The following is a 12,154-nucleotide window of genomic DNA, read 5'->3' on the forward strand; positions in this document are numbered from 1 at the left end:
TGGAGCTAATCTTCCTTTTTCATTGTCCCATTTAAAGCAGCACTTCCATTGGCAACAAAACAGGCCCAGAGCATAATACTACCACCACCATGCTTGACGGTAGACATGGTGTTCCTGGGATTAAAGGCCTCACCTTTTCTCCTCCAAACATATTGCTGGGTATTGTGGCCAAACAGATCCATTTTTGTTTCATCTGACACCACATGGACAAAGATAAGACCTTCTGGAGGAAAGTTCTGTGGTCATATGAAACAAAAATGGATCTGATTGATCCAAATTGTTCAGGACAAGCTAAAATCATCAGCCCGGAGGTTGGGTCTTGGGAGCAGTTGGGTGTTCCAACAGGACAATGACCCCAAACACACCTCAAAAGTGGTAAAGGAATGGCTAAATCAGGCTAGAATGAAGGTTTTAGAATGGCCTTCCCAAAGTCCTGACTTAAATGTGTGGACAATGCTGAAGAAACAAGTCCATGTCAGAAAACCTGCTGCTGAACTGCAGCAATTTTGTGGTCAAAAATTCAAGCAGAAGCTTGTGGATGGCTACCAAAAGCGCCTTATTGCAGGTCAACTTGCCAAGGACATGTAAGCAAACCCCTCAATATATATATATATATATATATATATATATATATATATATATATATATATATATATATATATATATATATACACACACATGCACACAGCACACATACACAGTGTATATATGATAAGAGCAGTATATTCATGTATTTCTCCTTTGTAACTTGGCACTGTGAGTTTTCTGTGAGTTTAGCTGTAAAAGTGTCACACATTCTGCTGTCTTAGGAACACTTTCAATTTGTCTAAGTTGTTCAGCATCAGTGAAAGAAATTCCTAACATGTGGTAGAAAATGGCTGAGAGCTAAACACGATACAAACACTCACAATATGAAGCACTTTATGACAGACCACCTCCAAAAACTGAATGGAATTGGACAGCCTTTTCGCTGAATAAGACAATGATAAATCATGTATTGACTATGAACGCTAAAACACTGAATATTAAGAATATTATGATTGTCTCTCCTCTTTACTTCCCAGGCCACCATTTGGAGATGGATCTTTTACAATAAGCAACACATGTGCAGCATCATTCTGCACAACAGCAATTAGTAGTAGAAATGTGTTCTGGTGACAAGCCCCGCCCACTCTGCTTGGAGCTGCTGTGACGCACATTAGCCTAATAAACTAAGTTCACATTCCAAGCATTGGAATATTGGCTTTAGTTCAAGACTGCCATCAATCGTATTGGCAGCTCCACTTTTGATGCTTTCAAAAAAGACTTTTGTCTGGCGGGCCGGAATGTAAAGTGTTCAACACACGGACCCTAATTTGCCCAAGCCTGGTCTACAGACTAGAGTCTCAGCAGACTCTTGGATACTTTAATGATGTGATCCATGTTTTGTTTCTGTTGCAGAAAGCAATTATGTTTGAGATCCGCCTGGATGACAGTGATGGGATGAAGGACACTTCAGAGGAGGACCAGGGGACACCAGAGGATGGGATGAAGGACACCTCAGAAGAGGACCAGGGGACACCAGAGGATGGGATGAAGGTCCCCTCAGAGGAGAACCAAGGGACACCAGAGGATGGGATGAAGGTCCCCTCAGAGGAGGACAAGGGGACACCAGAGGATGGGATGAAGGTCCCCTCAGAGGAGAACCAAGGGACACCAGAGGATGGGATGATGGTCCCCTCAGAGGAGGACAAGGGGACACCAGAGGACCAACAGGAAGTAGACCATCACAACCTGACAGAAGAGAGAGACCACTTTCATCCAGCCAGGAGGGTCTGGACTCAGAGGCCCCCTAAGACACTGCTGGAGGCGCTGGTCCACATGGACTCGCTCTCCAGCACTATGCTGGAGGACCAAGCAGGTTGAATGTTGCCCTGCACTTCCTGTCCAAGAGGGACTCAAGTGGCTGAATGACTTTGTCTTCTCAGGTGAGGAGGACCAGGCAGGTCGCCGCCAGTGGGTCCACCGCCTCCCCAGAACCCTGCTGGACGCACTTGCTCAAGCCGACCCACGGACCACCACGGTGGACTTGGCGAGCGCAGGTCAGCTGACCACAGCTGAAGCACACACAGGAAGTAGGTTAGCATGACCTTTCCTCTCTCAGACTCAGACAGAGACGACATGGAGGACGACTCGGATGTGGAAGTGGACCAAGTGGACCAAGTGGACCAAGTGCACCTTCAGTCCGGGTCGGACCACGATGACGACACGTAAGTTGACACGCTGGGATCCTTTCAAGACAGGAACTGTTCTCTCAGGGCCATACACACATGCACTATGTCATACCATACACACATGCAGCATGTCATACCATACACACATGCACTATGTCATACCATACACACATGCACTATGTCATACCATACACACATGCACTATGTCATACCATACACACATGCACTATGTCATACCATACACACATGCACTATGTCATACCATACACACATGCAGTATGTCATACCATACACACATGCAGCATGTCATACCATACACACATGCACTATGTCATAACATACACACATGCACTATGTCATACCATACACACATGCAGTATGTCATACCATACACACATGCACTATGTCATACCATACACACATGCACTATGTCATACCATACACACATGCACTATGTCATACCATACACACATGCACTATGTCATACCATACACACATGCACTATGTCATACCATACACACATGCAGTATGTCATACCATACACACATGCACTATGTCATACCATACACACATGCAGTATGTCATAACATACACACATGCACTATGTCATACCATACACACATGCAGTATGTCATACCATACACACATGCAGTATGTCATACCATACATACATGCACTATGTCATACCATACACACATGCACTATGTCATAACATACACACATGCAGTATGTCAGCACACTCTCTATTGAGCAGCGATAGAAGGACACAAGCAGTTTTTGTGACAGGTGGTTTTTTTCTGAGGAGTCTCAGAAAGTAAAGTCTCTGCTGTGCCTTTTTGTTGGTCACTGAGGTGTTCGCACTCCACGACATCTGGATGCCCAGGAACCTGAAGTTAGAGACCCTCTCCACATAGTCCCCGTTGATGTACAGTGGTTGGATGTTTATTGTTTTTTTCTTCCGGAAGTCCATGATCAGCTCCTTCGTCTTATTGGTGTTAAGGACCAGGTTGTTTTCCCTGCACCACCCAGTCAGCCGCTCCACTTCATTTCTGTAGGCAGACTCATCCCTCCCAGATATTAGTCCCACTACTGTGGTGTTGTCTGCAAATGTAATAGTGGTATTTCTGGCATGAGCAGGGGTGTAGTCATGAGTGTAGAGGGTGTAGAGTAGGGGGCTTAGCACGCAGCCCTGGTGCTGATGCTGAGATGTGGGAGCCTACTCTCACCCTCTGAGAGCGGTCTGTCAGGAAGTCCAGGATCCAGTGGCAGATGGAGGAAGACAGTCCCAGCAGTCTGTGGGTTAGGATGGTATTGAACACAGAGCTCAAATCAACAAAGAGTAGCCTTGCATAGCTCCCCAGCAGCTCTTGGTGGCTCAGAGCAGTGTGCCATAGCATCCTCTGTAGACCTGTAGGCCCTGGACGCAAACTGGTGAGAGTCCAATGCAGGTGGCAGATTTGAGGTGAACCAGAGATTCATAATGATTGGTGTAAGTGCCACTGGATGCTACTGTTTACTGCAGCTCTTTAGGCAGTGAGACAATAACAGTCCTTTAGACAGGGTGGGACCATGTACTAGGACAAGGACTTGTTGAAAATCCTGGTAAAAACAACAGCCAGCTGGTCTGCACAGGTCTTTAGTACACGTCCAGGTACACCATCTGGTCCAGCAGCTTTCCTCGGGTTCACCCTCCTTAGTGTGCGCTGCACCTCATGTTCCTCCAACATGAGGACGTTGTTGAGGGTTGAGGGTTGTGATGTAACTGCATGTGGTTGCTCCACCACGAAGCGAGCCAAGAAGATGTTCAGTTCCTCCGCCAGCGAGGCGTCTCCGTCAGCCACATCGAGGTTGTTGGATTTGTAGCCGGTGATGTGCTTCACCCCCTGCCACACCTGCCTTGTGTTGTTGCTGTTCTGTAAAAACAAACATTGAAACACCAAACTTTGTGTGACAACCTATTTGTTCATGTTATTAGCATCAACATTTATGATTCCTCTTTTTTATGACATGATTTACTCTTCTTTTGCCTCACTTTTGCTTTGCCCCAAAGGAACTTTGAGGAGTCTGAGGACGAGGTGAAGGAGGCCATGTCTGACTCCATGAAGAACCTGCTTGTCATCAACGCTCCAGAGACTGGTCATCAGTACCAGGCTGAAGAAGCACATGTCGATAACACACATGTCGATAACACACATGTCGATAACACACATGTCGATAACACACATGTCGATAACACACATGTCGATAACACACATGTCGATAACACACATGTCGATAACACACATGTGGATAACACACATGTGGATAACACACATGTGGAAAACACACATGTGGAAAACACACATGTCAATTACATACATGTGGATAACACACATGTGGAAAACACACATGTCGATAACACACATGTGGAAAACACACATGTGGATAACACACATGTCAATTACATACATGTGGATAACACACATGTGGAAAACACACATGTCGATAACACACATGTGGATAACACACATGTGGAAAACACACATGTGGATAACACACATGTCAATTACATACATGTGGATAACACACATGTGGAAAACACACATGTCGATAACACACATGTGGATAACACACATGTGGATAACACACATGTGGATAACACACATGTGGATAACACACATGTCAATAACATACATGTCGATAACACACATGTGGATAACACACATGTGGATAACACACATGTGGATAGCACACATGTCGATAACACACGTGTCGATAGCACACGGATCGATAACACACGTGTCGATAACCCACATGTCTATAACACACATGTCAATAGCACACGTCGACAGCACACAGGTCGATAACACGCGTCAATAACACATGTCGATAGCACATATGTGGATAACGTACATGTCGATAACACACATGTCAATAACACATGTCAATAACATACATGTCAATAGCACACATGTCGATAGAAGCCATGGAACAAAGAAATACAGCAGAGTCCTGCACAGACGCTACCACTTCTACCAGTCAGTAACAGACTTCACTCACAGATTTTTGCTTCACGATGTTAGAAGAAAATATGTTTTAGATGTAGTCTCCTGACTTTGATCATGAATACAGACCACACCTGTGTCTGCTTTTGTTGTATTAGATGTAGTCTCCTGACTTTGATCATGAATACAGACCACACCTGTGTCTGCTTTTGTTGTATTAGATGTAGTCTCCTGACTTTGATCATGAATACAGACCACACCTGTGTCTGCTTTTGTTGTATTAGATGTAGTCTCCTGACTTTGATCATGAATACAGACCACACCTGTGTCTGCTTTTGTTGTATTAGATGTAGTCTCCTGACTTTGATCATGAATACAGACCACACCTGTGTCTGCTTTTGTTGTATTAGATGTAGTCTCCTGACTTTGATCATGAATACAGACCACACCTGTGTCTGCTTTTGTTGTATTAGATGTAGTCTCCTGACTTTGATCATGAATACAGACCACACCTGTGTCTGCTTTTGTTGTATTAGATGTAGTCTCCTGACTTTGATCATGAATACAGACCACACCTGTCTGCTTTTGTTGTATTAGATGTAGTCTCCTGACTTTGATCATGAATACAGACCACACCTGTCTGCTTTTGTTGTATTAGATGTAGTCTCCTGACTTTGATCATCAATACAGACCACACCTGTGTCTGCTTTTGTTGTATTAGATGTAGTCTCCTGACTTTGATCATGAATACAGACCACACCTGTGTCTGCTTTTGTTGTATTAGATGTAGTCTCCTGACTTTGATCATGAATACAGACCACACCTGTGTCTGCTTTTGTTGTATTAGATGTAGTCTCCTGACTTTGATCATGAATACAGACCACACCTGTGTCTGCTTTTGTTGTATTAGATGTAGTCTCCTGACTTTGATCATGAATACAGACCACACCTGTGTCTGCTTTTGTTGTATTAGATGTAGTCTCCTGACTTTGATCATGAATACAGACCACACCTGTCTGCTTTTGTTGTATTAGATGTAGTCTCCTGACTTTGATCATGAATACAGACCACACCTGTCTGCTTTTGTTGTATTAGATGTAGTCTCCTGACTTTGATCATGAATACAGACCACACCTGTCTGCTTTTGTTGTATTAGATGTAGTCTCCTGACTTTGATCATGAATACAGACCACACCTGTCTGCTTTTGTTGTATTAGATGTAGTCTCCTGACTTTGATCATCAATACAGACCACACCTGTGTCTGCTTTTGTTGTATTAGATGTAGTCTCCTGACTTTGATCATGAATACAGACCACACCTGTGTCTGCTTTTGTTGTATTAGATGTAGTCTCCTGACTTTGATCATGAATACAGACCACACCTGTCTGCTTTTGTTGTATTAGATGTAGTCTCCTGACTTTGATCATGAATACAGACCACACCTGTGTCTGCTTTTGTTGTATTAGATGTAGTCTCCTGACTTTGATCATGAATACAGACCACACCTGTGTCTGCTTTTGTTGTATTAGATGTAGTCTCCTGACTTTGATCATGAATACAGACCACACCTGTGTCTGCTTTTGTTGTATTAGATGTAGTCTCCTGACTTTAATCATGAATACAGACCACACCTGTCTGCTTTTGTTGTATTAGATGTAGTCTCCTGACTTTGATCATGAATACAGACCACACCTGTGTCTGCTTTTGTTGTATTAGATGTAGTCTCCTGACTTTGATCATGAATACAGACCACACCTGTGTCTGCTTTTGTTGTATTAGATGTAGTCTCCTGACTTTGATCATGAATACAGACCACACCTGTGTCTACTTTTGTTGTATTAGATGTAGTCTCCTGACTTTGATCATGAATACAGACCACACCTGTGTCTGCTTTTGTTGTATTAGATGTAGTCTCCTGACTTTGATCATGAATACAGACCACACCTGTGTCTGCTTTTGTTGTATTAGATGTAGTCTCCTGACTTTGATCATGAATACAGACCACACCTGTGTCTACTTTTGTTGTATTAGATGTAGTCTCCTGACTTTGATCATGAATACAGACCACACCTGTGTCTGCTTTTGTTGTATTAGATGTAGTCTCCTGACTTTGATCATGAATACAGACCACACCTGTGTCTGCTTTTGTTGTATTAGATGTAGTCTCCTGACTTTGATCATGAATACAGACCACACCTGTCTGCTTTTGTTGTATTAGATGTAGTCTCCTGACTTTGATCATGAATACAGACCACACCTGTCTGCTTTTGTTGTATTAGATGTAGTCTCCTGACTTTGATCATGAATACAGACCACACCTGTCTGCTTTTGTTGTATTAGATGTAGTCTCCTGACTTTGATCATGAATACAGACCACACCTGTCTGCTTTTGTTGTATTAGATGTAGTCTCCTGACTTTGATCATCAATACAGACCACACCTGTGTCTGCTTTTGTTGTATTAGATGTAGTCTCCTGACTTTGATCATGAATACAGACCACACCTGTGTCTGCTTTTGTTGTATTAGATGTAGTCTCCTGACTTTGATCATGAATACAGACCACACCTGTCTGCTTTTGTTGTATTAGATGTAGTCTCCTGACTTTGATCATGAATACAGACCACACCTGTGTCTGCTTTTGTTGTATTAGATGTAGTCTCCTGACTTTGATCATGAATACAGACCACACCTGTGTCTGCTTTTGTTGTATTAGATGTAGTCTCCTGACTTTGATCATGAATACAGACCACACCTGTGTCTGCTTTTGTTGTATTAGATGTAGTCTCCTGACTTTGATCATGAATACAGACCACACCTGTCTGCTTTTGTTGTATTAGATGTAGTCTCCTGACTTTGATCATGAATACAGACCACACCTGTGTCTGCTTTTGTTGTATTAGATGTAGTCTCCTGACTTTGATCATGAATACAGACCACACCTGTGTCTGCTTTTGTTGTATTAGATGTAGTCTCCTGACTTTGATCATGAATACAGACCACACCTGTCTGCTTTTGTTGTATTAGATGTAGTCTCCTGACTTTGATCATGAATACAGACCACACCTGTGTCTGCTTTTGTTGTATTAGATGTAGTCTCCTGACTTTGATCATGAATACAGACCACACCTGTCTTCTTTTGTTGTATTAGATGTAGTCTCCTGACTTTGATCATGAATACAGACCACACCTGTCTTCTTTTGTTGTATTAGATGTAGTCTCCTGACTTTGATCATGAATACAGACCACACCTGTGTCTGCTTTTGTTGTATTAGATGTAGTCTCCTGACTTTGATCATGAATACAGACCACACCTGTGTCTGCTTTTGTTGTATTAGATGTAGTCTCCTGACTTTGATCATGAATACAGACCACACCTGTGTCTGCTTGTGTTGTATTAGATGTAGTCTCCTGACTTTGATCATGAATACAGACCACACCTGTGTCTGCTTTTGTTGTATTAGATGTAGTCTCCTGACTTTGATCATGAATACAGACCACACCTGTCTGCTTTTGTTGTATTAGATGTAGTCTCCTGACTTTGATCATGAATACAGACCACACCTGTCTGCTTTTGTTGTATTAGATGTAGTCTCCTGACTTTGATCATGAATACAGACCACACCTGTCTCCTTTTGTTGTATTAGATGTAGTCTCCTGACTTTGATCATGAATACAGACCACACCTGTCTGCTTTTGTTGTATTAGATGTAGTCTCCTGACTTTGATCATGAATACAGACCACACCTGTCTCCTTTTGTTGTATTAGATGTAGTCTCCTGACTTTGATCATGAATACAGACCACACCTGTGTCTGCTTTTGTTGTATTAGATGTAGTCTCCTGACTTTGATCATGAATACAGACCACACCTGTCTGCTTTTGTTGTATTAGATGTAGTCTCCTGACTTTGATCATGAATACAGACCACACCTGTCTCCTTTTGTTGTATTAGATGTAGTCTCCTGACTTTGATCATGAATACAGACCACACCTGTGTCTGCTTTTGTTGTATTAGATGTAGTCTCCTGACTTTGATCATGAATACAGACCACACCTGTGTCTGCTTTTGTTGTATTAGATGTAGTCTCCTGACTTTGATCATGAATACAGACCACACCTGTCTTCTTTTGTTGTATTAGATGTAGTCTCCTGACTTTGATCATGAATACAGACCACACCTGTCTGCTTTTGTTGTATTAGATGTAGTCTCCTGACTTTGATCATGAATACAGACCACACCTGTCTCCTTTTGTTGTATTAGATGTAGTCTCCTGACTTTGATCATGAATACAGACCACACCTGTGTCTGCTTTTGTTGTATTAGATGTAGTCTCCTGACTTTGATCATGAATACAGACCACACCTGTCTGCTTTTGTTGTATTAGATGTAGTCTCCTGACTTTGATCATGAATACAGACCACACCTGTGTCTGCTTTTGTTGTATTAGATGTAGTCTCCTGACTTTGATCATGAATACAGACCACACCTGTGTCTGCTTTTGTTGTATTAGATGTAGTCTCCTGACTTTGATCATGAATACAGACCACACCTGTCTTCTTTTGTTGTATTAGATGTAGTCTCCTGACTTTGATCATGAATACAGACCACACCTGTGTCTTGTCTCACACTGACCTACAATTGTTCTTGAGACTGAAGACGTGGCGCAGTGGAAGAATGGCCGTGCGCGACCCGAGGGTCCCTGGGTCAATCCCCACCTAGTACCAACCTCGTCATGTCCATTGTGTCCTGAGCAAGACACTTCACCCTTGCTCCTGATGGCTGCTGGTTAGCGCCTTGCATGGCAGCTCCCTCCATCAGTGTGTGAATGTGTGTGTGAATGGGTAAATGTGGAAGTAGTGTCAAAGCGCTTTGAGTACCTTGAAGGTAGAAAAGCGCTATACAAGTACAACCCATTTATCATTTATATATATACACACACACATGTACACATACATATACACATATATATAATACCTACACATACATATACCGGTACACACATGTACATATACACATGCATTTACACACATACATATACACACACACGCATACACATACAGTGGTGGTGAAAAGTGTAGATAGACTTGTAAAGAACATCATGTCATGACTTTCTTGAGTTTCTATAACTCTTATTTTTTTTGTGATGTAGTGATTGGAGCACATACTTGTTGCTCACAAAAAACATTTTGCTGGGTATTGTGGCCAAACTGCTCCATTTTTGTTTCATCTGACATTACATGGACAAAGATAAGACCTTCTGGAGGAAAGTTCTGTGGTCGTGGGGTTGGAGGAGTCTGCAGATGTTCTGAGCCCTGGTCAGGCAGTGGTTTTTGCCATCTCCTGGATAGGAGGAAGAGGAATCCTGATGATCTTTTCCGCTGTCCTCACCACTCTCTGCAGAGACTTCCAGTCCGAGGCACTGCAGGCTCCAGTCCACACAGAGATGCTGTTGGTCTCTATAGGGCCTCTGTAGAATGTGGTGAGAATGAGGGGAGGGAGCTGTGCTCTTTTCATCCCACGCAAAACAGCAAGACCTGCTCAGTGGCCTTGTGGTTAGAGTGTCCGCCCTGAGATGGGTAGGTTGTGAGTTCAACCCGAGTCATACCAAAGACTATAAAAATGGGACCCATTACATCCCTGCTTGGCACTCAGCATCAAGGGGTGGAATTGGGGGTTAAATCACCAAAAAATTATTCCCGAGCGCGGCCACTCACTGCTCCCCTCACCTTAGTGACAATCATTGGCACTTTAATTTGAACTTTTGGGCAAGGCAAGGCAGCTTTATTTGTATAACACTTTTCATACACAAGGCAGACTCAAAGTGCTTCACAGACAACAAAGTGAAATGAAAGAAAATAAAAGCAAAATTAAAATGCAGACAATAAAAATAAAAACAGTGCGGTGTTTTAAAAGTGCATGCGCTGCTGAGCTCTTTTTACAAGAGCTCCGGTGTGTAGGGACCAGGTCATATTGTCAGTTATCTGCACCCCAGGAACTTGGTGCTGCTTACCATCTCCACCGCTGTGCCGTTGATGAAGAGTGGAGTGTGGCTGGACTGGTGCCTCCTGAAGTCGACCATGATCTCCTTGGTCTTGTTGACGTTCAGGACCAGGTTGTTGGTTCTGCACCAGTCAAGCAGATGTTTCACCTCCTACCTGTAGTCCATGTGGTTGTTGTCACGAATGAGGCCCACTACTGTTGTGTACTTCACAATGTGGTTAGCAGTGGACCTGGCGCAGCAGTCATGGGTCATCAATGTGAACAGCAGTGGACTCAGGACGCAGCCCTGGGGGGAGCCGGTGCTCAGGGAGATGGCACTGGAGGTGTTGTTGCCCACTCTCACAGACTGTGGTCTGTCTGTGAGGAAGTCAAGCAGCCAGTTGCAAAGGGGGGTACTGAATCCAAGGTTTGCTCACCAAGTGCTGCGGGATGATGGTGTTGAACGCCGAGCTGAAGTCCAGAAACAACATCCGCACGTGTGTGTCCTTTCCTTCCAGATGTTCTAAGCTCAGGTGGAGTGCAGAGGAGATAGCGTCCTCTGTGGAGCGGTTAGGGCGATAAGCAAACTGGTATGGGTGGAATGTGGGGGGAAGTCTGGAGACAATGTGTTCCTTTACCAGCCTCTCCAAGCACTTCATTATGATGGGTGTTAGTGCCACGGGGCGATAATCTTTGAGGGAGGAGATTGTGGGTTTTTTAGGCACTGGAATGGTTGTGGCCGTCTTAAAACATGATGGTACCACAGCCTGGGTCAGCGAGGTGTTGAAGATGTCTGTGAGAACCCCAGCCAGCTGGTCTGCACATCCCTTAAGCACCTTGCCCAGAATGTCATCAGGTCCCGCTGCTTTCCAGGGGTTGTTGTTCTTGTTCACTCTCCTCAGGGTTCTCCGGACATCCGCTGTGTCCAGGTTGAGCGGCTGCTCATGTATATAATATATTACATACATTTATTATA

The 12,154-nt window shown here is 43.6% G+C and overlaps 1 protein-coding gene across 1 annotated transcript in view; it reads left to right on the top strand.

Moving 5' to 3' along the window:
• LOC133574122 (uncharacterized) overlaps positions 1–5,425 on the top strand; it is a 38,105-nt gene extending 32,680 nt beyond the window's left edge. Inside the window, exons 19-22 of the mRNA XM_061926197.1 lie at positions 1,441–1,900; positions 1,968–2,081; positions 2,144–2,249; positions 4,264–5,425. Of these exons, the coding sequence (XP_061782181.1) occupies positions 1,441–1,900; positions 1,968–2,081; positions 2,144–2,249; positions 4,264–5,059 (1,476 nt within the window). The 3' untranslated portion in view covers positions 5,060–5,425. The remainder of the gene's footprint in view (positions 1–1,440; positions 1,901–1,967; positions 2,082–2,143; positions 2,250–4,263) is intronic.
• The last annotated feature ends 6,729 nt before the right edge of the window (positions 5,426–12,154 follow it).

This window comes from Nerophis lumbriciformis, linkage group LG31, assembly GCF_033978685.3.
Source record: "Nerophis lumbriciformis linkage group LG31, RoL_Nlum_v2.1, whole genome shotgun sequence".
Lineage (NCBI taxonomy): Eukaryota > Metazoa > Chordata > Actinopteri > Syngnathiformes > Syngnathidae > Nerophis > Nerophis lumbriciformis.